Below are 15,455 nucleotides of genomic sequence, written 5' to 3'. Positions count from 1 at the left end.
TTTCTATTAGATTTTCCACCAGTTGCAGGTCCATACACGGGGGTCATGCAGCAGCCGACCCGATACAGGCAAGTACCCCCCTCCCACCTTGCTTGCTTTTCACATTTGCATGCTTCCTTCTCCCTGCCTTTTCTCCTTCCTCTGCTCCCACCTGCAATGCCTTCTCTGGCCTCTTCTCCCTCCCACCTGCAATGCCTTCTCTGGCCTCTTCTCCCTCCCTGCCACACGCGATTGTCGAATCAAAGCCCTGCTTTGAGCTCGTTTTGTATTCAGGGCGGCATTTCCACCAGCTGCAGGCCTGTGCATGCGGGTCCTGCAGCAGCCATCCCCATCCAGTGGAGTGCCACCCTCCAGCTCGCATGTGTGAATTTGAAGCATTTTTTATAGCGCACACAACAAACTAAATCGTATCCTGGCGCAGATGTAACACTGACTGAATAGAAAATGTCAGCCAGATGAGGTTAGTGCCAGTGAAATTCACTGAGCGGGTCAAATGAGGACGGTACCCATTTAAATAATTAGGTCTTTAAACCGGCTCTAAAGGTCAGTAAAGAATTTGCCCTTCTTAGAGTCAGGGGACGGCTGTTCTACAATCTAGGTCCAGCAACTGAGAAGCTACAATCTCCTCTTGTAACACAATTTGACCTCAGACTAATGAACAGGCGTTGATCCTCTGACCTTAAAGCTTGTGTGGGGTAACAAAGGTTCAGTTTATTCATTAAATAAGTTGGTGCCAATCCATTTAGGTATTTAAACACCAAACACCCACTTTTAAATGTAATGCGGTCTTCCACCGCTAGCCAATGTAGAGAGCAATGGAGACCCGAGGATGGAGTGAAGGTAGAGAGCAACGGAGACCTGAGCATGGAGTGAAGGTAGAGAGCAATGGAGACCTGAGCATGGAGTGAAGGTAGAGAGCAATGGAGACCTGAGCATGGAGTGAAGGTAGAGAGCAATGGAGACCTGAGCATGGAGTGAAGGTAGAGAGCAATGGAGACCCGAGGATGGAGTGAAGGTAGAGAGCAATGGAGACCTGAAGGTAGCGAGCAATGGAGACCCGAGGATGGAGTGAAGGTAGAGAGCAATGGAGACCCGAGGATGGAGTGAAGGTAGAGAGCAATGGAGACCTGAAGGTAGAGAGCAATGGAGACCTGAAGGTAGAGAGCAATGGAGACCCGAGGATGGAGTGAAGGTAGAGAGCAATGGAGACCCGAGGATGGAGTGAAGGTAGAGAGCAATGGAGACCTGAGGATGGAGTGAAGGTAGAGAGCAATGGAGACCTGAGGATGGAGTGAAGGTAGAGAGCAATGGAGACCTGAGGATGGAGTGAAGTAGAGAGCAATGGAGACCTGAGGATGGAGTGAAGGTAGAGAGCAATGGAGACCTGAGGATGGAGTGAAGGTAGAGAGCAATGGAGACCTGAGGATGGAGTGTTTTTAGATGCACCAAACACCAGTCCTACTCAGGCATTTTGCGCTTTGTAGACATTGGATCCGTTTAGCCGGGGCTCTGGCCAAATGTCTATTACAATAGTCTAATTTAGAATTGACCAGAGCTCCCACCACCGAAGCCCGATCAGTGTCAGGTACATATGGTAATGATCGACAGAGAAGGCGTAAGTTATAAAAAAAAAAGAAAGACTGAACTTTGGCTGATACCTGGCCACTACAATCCAAGTCGCTCTGCCAAAGCGATTTTTAACCTTAGTGGCATATTTTAGGCTAGACCCCAAACACCGGTGTGGCAGGGGGACTTTCTATTGAGCTGCTGTTTTGGTCCAAACAGAATAACCTCTTTTTTGGGGGGGGCTAAGTTGCAGCCAATTTTTTTACCAACCAGGATCCTTTTTCCGCCAGGCACTTGGCTACCATAGCCAGGTCGTCCTCTGCATCATCCAACCCGATATACAATTGTGTCACCGGCATACGAATGGAATCTAAGATTTCTCCAAAATGGCCATTAGTGACCGAAGATAAATATTGAATACAAGAGGGGAGACGGCCGATCCCCGTGGTACACCACAACACTGGTGGAGGATTCAGACAAGAAACCTTGCACATGTATGCATGGTTTACGGCCAGTGTGAAATGAGGTAAACCAATCCAAAGCACAGGAATCTGCGTTCAAAGTTCTTTTTATGTGCTTCCTTTTGTTTGCCTATTCCCAGGTCCTTGTGTGGCTACCACCTGCAATCCCTCCCCTAGCCCTGCATGACTGGTGTGGAAGGCACCCTCTTAACAGTGGGAACCCAGGGCAGCCCCTGCCCAGGCAGCGCTCTGCTAAGGGCCAGATGCAAATGGCAGCTCCCTACTGAGCACCTACACTCTGTTTCCCCATGTTCGCCTGACACAGACTACCTACAGCAATGGATAAAGTCAGCACGGTGTGGGTGGGAGTACAGCCATTATTGTACTCCATTGAAACTCCACCACTCTTACTACCTATTATAATATAGCCCATGTAGTTTTAGCCCATTTGTGTTAGCCAGGCATATCTAAGGTAGCCATACCTTGCTTTTAGCCCAAATGTGCAAGGCACATAGACGAAACCCAGGATGTAGAGATTGTTGCTTGTACAGCGTACCCATTTTCCTCCCGCACACTGCACCATCGTAACTTAGTAGAAGGCACAGGCTCACTCCAAACACCCTGCACTCACATATAACAAACACTATTGCACAACACTTCTGCAATAAGAATGAAGCTACCTTTAACAGAAATTCGATAGCAGCTTCCCACATAATTCTGTCTCAAACAAAATCCACCCCTGTTTAATTCATAGTATACCTCTGCTATGCCCATCCACACACCATCCAGACATGGGTGACTAGTAGCAGGGTCTTGGCCACCCTCACAACTTTAATGGCTGAAATGCACACATGCATAATAGCATGGACTTTGCTCCCTCTGAAGGCTTTTAACCAACACCTTGTTGGGCCCATAATTATGGTGAAACGCGCTATACAAATGACTAAATGAATTAAACAGGTCACTGTAACCCAGTTATAAAGTATTGCGCCTCCTCTGGGCATCCTTCCAGTCCTCCACACCCCTCTAATTTGAAGACCACTGCTGTAGAGTATCCATGGTCAAATCTCAGGAATCAAGGAGGTAGATGATAATGTAACAAAGATGCCAGTGCAGTGTTAAACATGGCGATCTAGGTCTCCCCTTTAAAAATTGAGCACCAAGTGAGATGTAATTTCCTTAAAAGCCAATGAATTTTTGTATAGAGGCAAATTCAAATGGACAGTATTTTAAACAAAATTAACGCAGATTAGTTTTGTAGCATTATACCAAATTAAAATGGAGTTCTTGGCTCATGCCAGCATATAATCACTAAATGACTATTAAGTAATGTGATATGCAAGTTTGCACCCAGAGGGGAGCCAAGTCACAAATCAGATGTTCAGACATTAGCATAGAGAATTCTTCCTACTCACAGAAAAACATGCAAAGTGTTCCACTGAACTCCCTTATCTTGAGATTGCATAGGTAGACAGACCTACGAGTAAGGGGTACCTTGTATTGAAGATGGTTATACATCTCCAGCTCAAACTTGTGTAGCTGAAGGTTGATAAATAGGACTAAAATGAAATCCGCACACACAGATACACATGTAACATGCACGAACCCTCTGCGTCACATTTTACGCGGAAAAAGTATTTTGATCTGTAAATGGTGAGCGTCATTGGGGAAAACGAAGACTATTTTGATTCAATGAAATAGTAATATTGTGCAGCATGTTGAAATGATTTTGTGAAGTTAAGGATGCCAAGTAATGGAAGTGTTTGGACCGCCTAGTATCTTTTTACAGTAGGCTATAATTATATAGCATCGATTATGGAAAGGAGTGCTTGTGCAAAGTGATATCTAGATTCTTGTAGGCAGGTAAAACCATGTGTTACTAACAAATGGCTTTTGTGCCTATAACATTGGGGTGATTTTAAGGTTGGAGACCACCTTTGTTCAGATTGACCTGATCTCAATTCTTTTAAAGAAATTTCGTGTTTACAGAAATCACTGTTTTTCTTACCACAATTGTGGGGTGGGGTGGGACTGTATCAGGGACATGAAATTAGTATCCTACACAACACATTTCTACAACTGTTCGCAGAAATCTTTTGTTCTTTTTCTTTCCCTGTTGTAATACCTCAAATCATTTTTTGCAGCGCATGGATGCCGTAAAGGTCACCCGAAAGAGAGAAGCAGAAGTGCTGCTCATTAGTTTTACAATTTAACAATGCATGATAAGTTATTCCAACAATTGTACCTTTGCAAATTTCTCAAACATTTCATTCTGCCATTCTTTTTGCTCAATTAATTTCTTTGAGCTACATCCTACTGCCCGTTTCACTCCCAGCATCTGACTCAAAGGTTTTGCCCCATCTCAGTAGTCCAGATGACCTACCTAGGTTACCACAATCTAAAGAGTTATTCTTTTGTAAGATGGTGTACAACAAAGCAGGGATGGGGAGCTCAGAACCCAGAATCAGCTGGGTTCCTCATTGATGCATAACATGTTAAGCAGAGCCAAAGGCTGCTTGCAAGAATAAATGAAGACTCACGTCCTTCTCAAAAACCAATGACAATGAGGTTGATGGATAACCCGCAGGCTGTTTATTCCTTCAGACTAAACAAGGCATCACAGTGATTGAAAGAAGGCACCTCTGGTAATAAGACAACACACAGCCCCAAATAACCCTTTTAGGATCATTCACCATCATGTAAACACAAACGCTTCATGGTCCCACAAGAGCAGACACACACACACTACAAAGAAAGCACTACATGAAATCCATCAGCTGACCATTGATCTCAGAAATGGTTCAGTATCTACGGTTTGGTTGACAGCGGCAGGAATTGCACACCAGTTAAACGTTGGGATGATACAGGCAGAGAAAACCACTGCCTGGTCGGTGATTCAACTAGACTTAGGCCTGATTCTAAAGCAGGCCGCTCCACCCACCCACCCTCTGCAGAAAAGAGGGGAGCCAGCAGCGTACACATTCCACATCTTTGGTATTTGCAGCGGTCAGGAGAGGTAGACAGGTCTTTAGCATCACAGTTCCAATGATTACGTTTGAGGTGTAGGCAAATTTGGGGGCTCTTGTGAGACAATGCATTTAATGCAAGTCCACTTAGCAAACTGATCCACGTAACGTCAATAGTTTAAGACATCGTGAGAAAATAACTAAAGTGTACTTCATCCCTGAAAGAGGCAATCATTTTACAAAATGGGCAGACGCGTCTAGCTGCAAAAGTCACTCACACCGAAGGCACAGGATTTTCACGGGAACTGCAGCTCACAGCACTACTCAAACACTCAATTTAAAAACAGACACGCATAATCCCCCCAAAGGATGAAAATACAGAGAAAAGCTAGCCAGCCTCCCCAGAGGCCTTCCGCCAGCAGCCAGGAGAGGTTCGGGCCTTGGTATCTCCTGGGAGAACAGCAGTGGTTCCAAGTTGCAGCACTCAGGTTGCTGAAATTACATTTTCAAAAAGAAATAAAAAAAGATGACTTTACATAAAAGCATTAATGGCAAAGCATATAATCAGCAAATGTTGGAAGAACAGGATAGAAGCAAACGTGCACAGCAGCAAAAACGCATGAAGTACAGCTCCAAGCAGGCGTGGCAGAGAGGGGATGGGAAGTCAAATCAACGAGTCCCAACAACGATAAGAAAATACAGAAGAAGATGAATAGCCAAGACCGCAGACTGACATGACAGATCAAACCAGACGGCCATCGAACAAGGTTCAGCATTGCAGGCAGAACAGAACCCTCTCCGTCCATCGGAGCCAGTGCACCAGACACCACAGGGAACAGTGCTGGTCTCTGCCACGCGAACACAGGCACAACTGGCCATCTTGGAATGTGCAATGGATGGACATTACTAGAGGCACTCCTGTTTTACACAATAATAACTTGGACATCATTGCAATCCTCATGGTAACTAATCGACGTTGATCAGTGGAAATTGTAAATTGCTTGGCAGGTTGCAGTCTCATGCAATGTGTCTGGGACAGGCCCTTTTTTCAAAATAAAAGTAAAACTCTGCAAGGGGAGGTGGTTCACACTGCAGAATATGGTACCAACTGAGCAGCAAGGAACACAAAGTAAATTTGGAAATAATTCAGCATTTTATACAAATGACCAAGAAAATGATGCAGCAACCTGGCATATCCCCCACTGATCGATGGGATGCAGCAACCTGGCATATCCCCCACTGATCGATGGGCCTAGATACGATTCCCAATCCTCTCCCGAATTCCAGAAGCTTCTCAATGACCATCACCACTGTGCCATACGGGATGTCAAGGTTCAGTCGAGTTGACCTTACATGCACCATAAGTTTCTAGAGTGCTGTCAGAGGGTACTGCATAATGAGTGGCATGCTAAACAATTACACCCAGCCCAATCCAACCCCCCACCACCCCTCTGCATTAAAACATCTATATATTTACTTACGGCCAATGGCAGGACAATGATCATTTACCAGTCTCAGAATGAGACGATCAGAGCCCCTCCTACTCAATCCAGTTGCAGATTCAACAAGCTCAGCTTACACTCCACAAACACTCACAGTTCCAAAAATCTGCAGGATTACAGATCAGATACTTTCAGAGAACACCCTCCTTGCCCCTCCACCCCCCTAACATACAATCAATCGCAGGGCACTTGTGGAGCACCTCTTTGCAGTTCCCTTAGACACTGTCCAGCAAATGGTTGCATCCCAAGTTCTGTACACCAACTGATTGCATAGATGTTTCAAAGCTCCCACATATACAGTATTCACATGCTGGTGTCACTCCGGTCTGAGCCCTTCTCCTTGTACAGGTATCCCTCCGATGTCGCCTCCACTGCACGTTTCCTTGTACAGCTCACAGGTCCCACATGTTCCTCCCACGAGTAGAGGGCCTGCACTATGACCTTCCAGACCTTTATATTCCATACACCGCTCCTCCTCACAGCGACACCCTGCAAAGCGCAATTCCTCACAGATCCATACACACCCAATGCAAAGTTTCTCTCAATAGGTTTTTAATATAGTCAAAGTGCCGAGTACCCCTTCCTTCACCACCAGTACCACCTCCCTTTGCAGGCTACAGGTTTGATTCCCCCAGTCTCGATCCCTCACCCCAGAAAGGAAAGCGCACGCTAGATAAACAGGACCAGGTCTTTACATTTGACTTTGGAGAAGGCTGCCAGGATGCTGGCAAACACTACATCCGGGGCCTGGGAGGCATCCACAGCAGTGTGGATGCCGTGTCTGCTGTAGTACTCCACCAGCGGCGTGGTCATCGTGTGGTAGGCGTTGAGGCGCGACTTCAAAGTCATCTCGTTATCATCTGAACGGCGAATTAAGGGCTCCCCGGTGACCTGCAGAATGGGAGGTAAAGAGTGCAGCATTAGCAAAAGATCTGCACCCGTAATACTGCACGAGTGTAGAGTTCCAGAAAGACACCGCTCCAACCTAAACAGCTCCTACCTACAGCCTCCACTGTACTACAACCTGTAACAGCTACAACTCAGACGAGATTCTACAACCTCGCCAATGGAGCCTTAGAAAAAAACCTCACCTACAAAACTCAGTCTTGGGCCAAGGACCGATGTAGGCAGATTACGAGCAAGTGCACAGAGCACACAGGGGTGGTAGGAAGAGACTGGTTTAACATACAGGTTTCCATGACTTGACTGCCAGTCTTCAGTCCACTGTTTATTGGGAAGTTTGTTCCTGTAGTAACCTGCATAATTTAGTGAGATGAGCTTTCACTTTCCACAGTGGGAAAGGCAGATGCAAAAGCTATGGTGTTGATGGGTGCAGGCTGAAGTACCTCTAAGTGCCAATCAGCTTTCTATGGGTTTGGCAGAGAAACGCAAAAGTATGTTATTCACAGGGACGAGCCCAAGAGCTGATGGACAACGAGCCTGGGGTCTGGTTAGCCAGTGATGTGAGAGCAAAACAGGGCTCAAAGAGCTTAGTCGTGGAGTGCTAATGGCTAGGCCTGTGTTCTCCGTCTGTTGGGGGAGTTGTGTGTACACTGTAAGGCGAAAGGAAGATCTTCGAGGGGAGACATTCAGGAGAATGCGGAAGTAGGCTTTACAAGGAAAGATCTCACACACAAGTCATCTCCCATGCGCAACAAAACAAGATGTCGCCGACCATGTACTAAGCCACAATTCCCTTCAAACAAACATTTGACTGCAGCTTCTTCTCCCCCCCCACTATCCCAGATTACCATCGTCTCCAAAAAGCAAAGTTCAATACAGTACTGAAAGAGCCCCATATGCAATATATGCACAATGAAGAAGTAGCACTTCAGGCAAGCTCATTCACCAGCACGGAATCATTTGGATATTGGGAGCACAATAGACTGCAGGGCAGTAGAAATACCATAAACCCATCTGACAAGACAGACCAGAGGTTTGCCCAACTGGACCATCACACCAGATACTACATCAGGGCAATAATACGCACATACTGCCAGGTGGCAGCTCTGAAATCCTACACTGCCCAAAACATGGTCAAGGTGGTCTCCGCGAATAATCACAGCCCATGAAAGGCAATCTTGTATAGGTCTGGTAAGGGAACTGGTGCAAGTATTATCTGCCTATACCTTCTGTGGTAGCCGTTCAAGCCCAACAAGATGGCATTGTCCAGTTCTGCCAGGATCAACAGAGTGCAACATTCACTGCCCAGGTGAGAAAGCAGATGCATCAACTGTCTCATGCTAAATCCTATACAGCAGTACACATTTCATCAATTTCATAAAGCCTGGACTTTACTAAAAAAATTCAAAAGTGGTACCCTAGCATATCAAACAGCTATCAATACAGGAACCCCAAAATACCAAACATCACAATACTGGTTCACGAGCATATCAATGGTATTTTTGTATACCAATTCATAAATGGTACCCCAACATAACATCGAGCATAATACTAGAACCCAAACATATCAATGCTATTCTCTGATACCAATTCCCAGATGGTACCCGTGCATAGCAACCACCTATCACAATACTAGCACTAGACCCCCCCCCCCCCCCCCATCACCACCAAATTTGCCAACTTCTTCCTCCTGAACAGCTTAGTATCCTCAAACATAAAATCTGCCTTGTCACACCATTGTTAAAACATTTTTAAACAAATCCCTCGACCCTGCCATGCCCACAAACTACCGTGCCACCACAACAGTACTTTCGTCTCAAAATATTGGACCACAATATATTGGACCACCTAGCCTACTCCCAAGTCCACCAACACCTAGAACAAAACCACCTGCTAGGCAAAAGGCAGGCCGGCTTCCTACCAAAGCATAGTACAGAAACTGCTCTGTGGACAAACTCATGACTGTTTCCGCGACTCGGGAAAGCTAGCCATCCTCCTCCTGCTAGATATCTCTGTAGCATTCAACCTAGTAGACCATTACATGCTGTGCCTCCACCGCAGCCAACATTTCCACTTCACTCCCCAAAGCCACTGCTTGGATTAAATCCTTCCTGAGCGATCTCACCACACAAATATTCCCTTGAGGACTATTCAACCGACCCAGTCCAAGCACCCGAGGGCGTTTCTTAGGGATCCTGCCTTTCCCCCACACTGTACAATACATACACTAAATTACTCTTGGATCTGCTGGATTATAGGGAAATCATGTACACCAATTTTGCAGACAACCAAATTCTCATTCCTATCTCAGCTGACACCACTGACACAACCACTATCAACTCTGTCTACAGCACGATCCAAAAAATTGGATAGCCACCCACAACCTGTGTCCAATGATGCGAAAACTGAGCTCCTCATCATTGGCTTCCCACACCAACTCAAACATCTCCTCCATCTTTATTGATGGCTCCTCCAAACCAGTCCTCAACCAAATAAAAACCTTAAGGGTCCACCTCAAAGCCGACCTAACAATGACCAGGCAGATTAAATCTCTAGCTGCCTACACTGCAAGGCTCATCTCGCCAAGTAGACAATTCCTTTCCCCTTCCAACTACTTCAATCTGGAACGTGTCCTGATCCTTTCCAAGCTTGATTACTTCAATGCCCTCCTCAACCACGAACATGTCCAAACTGCAACTTCTCCAAAACAAAGCCCTCCGTGCAGCCCTTGGACTGAAACACTTGACCACATTACAGCCATTAGACTTGAATCCCACTGGCTCCCCATCAAAGCAAGTGTGGATTTCAAAACATTGTCCATCGCTCACTGATGCATCCACCAAGTATCCCCCCCCCTTATAACAATCGATGCATCTCCATTAAGGTTCCAGTGCGTTTGCTCAGATCTAGCGTGTGCACTCTGCTCACCACCCCATGCTTTAAGAGCAGAACAGTAGGCGCGTCAGCTTCTGCATCACAGCCCCTGTGCTCTGGAACTCTCTCCCTGCACACATCAGAATTGAACACTCCAACAAGTTCAAGAAACAGATCAAGACCTGGTTATCTGACAAGTATGAATAACGTTGGTCTCGTGTCTGCAGTGTATCTCTTCCTGCCCATGTACTAAATGCCATGATACCCTTGGATATGGGTGTTCCAAAAAAATACTGGTACCACAGCATATTAATGGTATACTTGGGGACCAATTCTTAAAATGGTACCTGGCATAGGAGTGTCAATGAGGCCTGCATATCTGAAACAATGCACCCTCCATATGATAAAACGTCAGAGAAAGCATAATCAGTGGCCCATGGGTGCATTCCCCCATCACTGCCCAGAAGAGATGTTCCAGCTTAACAGAGATCAGTTTGGGGGTCATCATTAGAATTACACTACTTCCTCAAACCAACTGGAAACCCATTATAAGAAGGCAGACACAGTGGCTTACAAGCCGTAATGCAATGACATTTATTTTTGGGCGTTTCCATTTTCTAGGGCAACCCTCAATGAAACAGTGGTAAGCACAACCGTCTTAAGGCGTTCTCCCTACTCATGTCACAAGAATGCAACAAATACACCTTTAACTCTGCTCGAAGATTAATGCACAGCTTGAGGAATCTCAGCAAGAGACTGCACAAACTACATGAACAGGTGTCTTTCTGCTGCCTGACTCTCAAAGTCACTCAGCTACTACGTCATGACAACAAAAATAATGCACCTTGTAGCAGAGGTAAAAATCCTAGATTTACTAGGTCTTGAATAAAGTCTGACAACTGTATCAAGAATGGACATCACCTCAGGAACTAATCAGATGGCTCAAAACTGAGCAATCACTTCCAGGACACTCAGAAAGATAAAGGTTCCTTTCATACACTTCTCCCAGAAGCTCAATGTCTCTAGAGCGCTGGTTCTCTCTAGGCTAGACTACTGCAATAGCCTCTTCCTTAATCTGCCCTCTTCCCCGCTACATCTAATCCAGAATAGGGCTGAGAGGGTTATTCTTGGCCTCAAGCCCAGTGACCGCATCGCTCTCCTGCCCTAAAATCTCTCCACTGGCTCCCGGTTGCTGCAAGGATCAAATTGAAATCCCTCTGCATGATCGATATGGCTGTCTGGGGCCAGGACCACGCCATCTACAACTGGCTGTTACTCCTCTCCCTCCAGACCTTTACTTTCCTCTGGCACAAACACTCTGCGTGTCTAGCGTTCGCTAAACAGCGAGCAGGAGACCAATCTTTTTCCTCAGCTGCCCCCTCTTATGGAACATTCTCCCCCCTTCGTCTTGAGCTAGACCTCCTCAAATTTCAGAAGCTCCTCAAGACTTTCCTTTTCACCTCCTCCTCCTTCCCACTCCCTCCTTTGCTAATCCCCACAGTCCGAGATTGGTGACCAGGGACCTTATGCCCACTTGGGCCCTGGCCTCCCATCCCCAATCGCCTTCAGTTTCCGCCAAATTCCAGCATTTGCCTTGGCGTCCACTGGCCTATGCCATCACAAGTCAGCACTTTATTGGCAGCGGACCACTCTTAACAAGTGATCTCTACCAATCACTAAAAGGTGCACGCAACTTACTCCCTAGCACTTCGCTCTGTGGTAATCCTAGCACTTAACTGCTCTCTGCCCCCCATCCCTTCTCGCTGCACTTGCACGTTCTAAATGCTTACAAGGCCTAGTAGGACCGCCTCTCTCTTTCACTGTTATATTTGCCTTTTATTCCCATGATCCCTCCCCCGTTGCCCTGTGGACGCTTTGAAACACAAATTACTTGATGTATAAGTGCCTTACAAATGCACAATAAAATAAAATACAAAGGCTTATATGTGGGGTGACATCAGGGTTAAGGGGCACCTGACCAATCAGAGGGGCTACAAAGCAAATATTACATTTCTTCCTAAATTTATGAAGTGCTTACTTCCAGAAGAATTAAAAAAAAGAGAATAAAAGTACCACCGAGTAGGTACAGAAAACAAACATTACAATCGCGCGTGTATGAGCACGATACAAACAATCATATCATACAAGGGGATTGGCATTTAGCACAACTTTGTGTAACACTTCATCCCTTGACTTGTGTAAATGTACATTGCCCTGGTGAGAGATTTGGGTGATGCCCTGACGCAGAAGTAAGGGATGTATACAATTTGGCCGCAAAGCCAATTTTTGTGCAGCCAAACTTTAAACCCCCACAGCCCCCAATACATGCCCCCCACCCACCTTTTGACAGCCGGTTTTCTTTTGACCCTGCAACGTCAGTTCCGTCCCTCCTATGTGAGTCAGATCCGACACTGCAGGATCTCCATTCCCCACCCGCCCACCTCCAAATGCGGGGGATACCCCCACAACCCCTAAAGGCCATCACTACCAAACATTTGATCATTTTAAATCGATCTGGTACTGGCCAAAATCGGACAGATGTACCATATGATCAATTCAAAACAATCAAATCGTGGAGTACCGAAGTATGCCTTTGTGTGGAAGGTGCTAGTGTCAGCTTCCCTTTTGGGACACTTATTTTTAGGGGCACGGAGGTGAAGCCTGCTACACATTAAGGGCAACAAAAAGAGGGTTTTGGGTGCGGTAAGTCAACTCCACACTCTGCAACAAGGTGAGGGGCAAGCGAGCAGACAACCAACTCTGTGGTGACAGGGAGAAGCCTCTGCAAGGAGCTAGTGATGGGAGCACCATCCCGGGGGGAGGGCTTGAGAGATGACTGGACTCAGAACTGGAGGAGTACAACATGCAGGTGTGGGAGAAACAATTGCTGTGGTTATGAGTTTACGGCATGACTCGGACATGGACATACATCATCCTTCATTGGCTCCCGCGGAGGGTTGAACTCTTCATGGTAAGATCGCCCGCTTGGGCTGTGAATGAGCCTACAGAGAGAAAAGGAACATTAGAATATAGGTAACAGGCCATACAAAGAAAGTGTTGGAGTGAGGACAAAGCCTAGCTGCAGGAAAAGAAGGGTGGTGGGACACAAAGCAAAGCATGCTTAGTAAGCAGTGAACTGCTTCAGGCTGCAAGATGCTAGGGAGGTTCCATTTTTGGAGGGTGCCATACCTACCTCTGGTGGACTGAAGCTATATTTCTAAAAGTGAGCATAAAAACGGCAGGACTCCAAGAAGATGTGCCCTGCATAAGTGGTCAACCCGGATCCATGGTGGGGGTGGGAGCCATGCAGCTACCTTGCTCAAAGTACACTCTTACCGTCCACAGATACGCCGGACAAGAAGAGAGTCTTCCACTTTGAACTCAATCACAGAATCCAGCTTCTCTTTCCTCTTCTCCAAGAGTTCGTCCAACTGCAGGATGTATAGGAGAAAGAAAGAGAATGAAAATGCACAAGAGAAAAAGCAGAAATAATGAGACTGCAAATCTTCAAGTGGTGAAGTAGAGATATGGGCACCTCACTATGAAACTGCACCTCAAAGACCATTCCTCTTATAGTGCTAAAAGCCATGCAATGTGCTTCAGATCCAAATTCAAAATCTATTCCATAAGCCCTTCACAGAAGGGCCACAGATTACATCACCAGGAATCCCCAAGTGAAGCACACCACAGAATACATTTCAAAGGCCTTAAAGCCTTACTTGGTGTTCCCAAGTGAGGCACACCAGCTCCCTCACCCCAATACGCATGCTAGCAAACAGATGCCTAGCGATGCAAAGATTTTAACCATACTCTGCAGACTGAAACCCACCTGCATCCAAGCCTGGGTCCAGTGACTGGTGCGCAAATCCTACTGCATCTAAGATTTGGGTTGAGAGAGACACAAACGCCACCTCTCCTCCTCCACCACCACCACTAGGTCAATCAGTTTATCTTGGTTGCGATCATCTGTTGACTGGCAATTTTAATGTTATGAATTGCTAATGACGGATTAGCTTGAGAAATTATTTGCGCTTAGCCTGTGCCACACAAACCAAACCAGGTGTCATACTCAAAAAACACTGCTCCCCAAGGCAAAAGGACAACTCACCTACATCTGGGCGATCCTACTCCCAAAACATCTTCCAGAAGGCAGACAGCTGAACTGCAAGATAGCAGTGGCTTCCATTGAAACCTTCAGTAAAGCATTTAACCCTTGCAGATCTGAGCTTAATGCAATGCCACCCAATTGCTGCAAATCCTTCTTCCAATACCATAACTTTATGAAACCAACTCTTCATTGAGGCCTACGTTTATCCCCATCCTTGGATCACCTACTATCATAAGGACCGGACAAGCATATTCTCCAGTACTTCTACAGCACAGAGATGGATTAGGGCATTTTCTACATAATACAAAGAGCCCAAGGCCAGAAACTAGATAATTAGACAAAAAACCAAAGGGCAGAGGGAGCTCTACCTCAGAACGGAGATCCTTGCAATCTGTTTTAGATAGATATCGTGACACAAATGAACACAAGATTAGAAAGTGGACCCTACAACCACTCAACAGTGGAGGCCAAATGCCTCTCCCTCAGAAACTCAACACCTTGTGAATAGGACATGATTAAGCAGGCAAAAAGACAGGGCGCACGCACCATCTCAGCCTGCTTGACTGTGCGCGGGAAGCCATCCAGCAAAAAGCCTTTGCTACAAGGAGGCGTGTCCAGATTATTCTCAATCAGCTCCACCACCATCGCGTCGCTCACCTGACAAGGGAAAAAAAATCTGTTAAATGAAATTGTCTGCCATGAGGGAAGCATCTACCCGCCACTGCAGACATGCATGAACATCCCAAACAGAACCCATTTTTCTACTGTTAAGCCAATATATACAGGTTAGGAGAGTCAAGCTCAGCCCACCAAAAGTAGTCCTGGTTTAAATGCAGGCAGTAGACTTACTACATGGATTATAAATTAGACGCTTGCTTGAAGAATCCCATTGTGCTACCATTGCAAGAGCCATTATTGACTCCAAATTGGAGTATTGCAAAGCTCCAGGACCCTCCCCCCTCAGTACCCCTCCCCCCACACCCAAAGTACGCAATCAAAATGCTGAAGGTTTTGCAAAACACTGCAATAGGAATAGTTACCAATACCCCTCGCCACCATTATATTGGCCAAGTGC

The 15,455-nt window shown here is 46.2% G+C and overlaps 1 protein-coding gene across 2 annotated transcripts in view; it reads right to left on the bottom strand.

Moving 5' to 3' along the window:
- Window positions 1-4,596: 4,596 nt before the first annotated feature.
- AK2 (adenylate kinase 2) overlaps window positions 4,597-15,455 on the bottom strand; it is a 45,945-nt gene continuing 35,086 nt past the window's right edge. Inside the window, exons 3-7 of one of the 2 annotated variants that reach the window (XM_069622448.1) lie at window positions 14,927-15,037; window positions 13,609-13,703; window positions 13,202-13,274; window positions 7,191-7,386; window positions 4,597-5,485 (exon numbers count right to left, since the gene is read on the bottom strand). In XM_069622448.1, coding sequence (XP_069478549.1) covers window positions 5,478-5,485; window positions 7,191-7,386; window positions 13,202-13,274; window positions 13,609-13,703; window positions 14,927-15,037 — 483 coding nt within the window. In that variant the 3' untranslated portion in view covers window positions 4,597-5,477. Of the gene's footprint in view, window positions 5,486-7,030; window positions 7,387-13,201; window positions 13,275-13,608; window positions 13,704-14,926; window positions 15,038-15,455 lie in introns of those variants that run through there. The other variant, XM_069622447.1, reaches the window with a different exon arrangement.

Source organism: Ambystoma mexicanum, chromosome 11, assembly GCF_040938575.1.
Source record: "Ambystoma mexicanum isolate Mex_15411 chromosome 11, UKY_AmexF1_1, whole genome shotgun sequence".
Classification (NCBI taxonomy): Eukaryota; Metazoa; Chordata; class Amphibia; order Caudata; family Ambystomatidae; genus Ambystoma; species Ambystoma mexicanum.
Note: the sequence above shows the minus strand (reverse complement) of the source record. Positions and strands in the feature narration are given on the sequence as shown.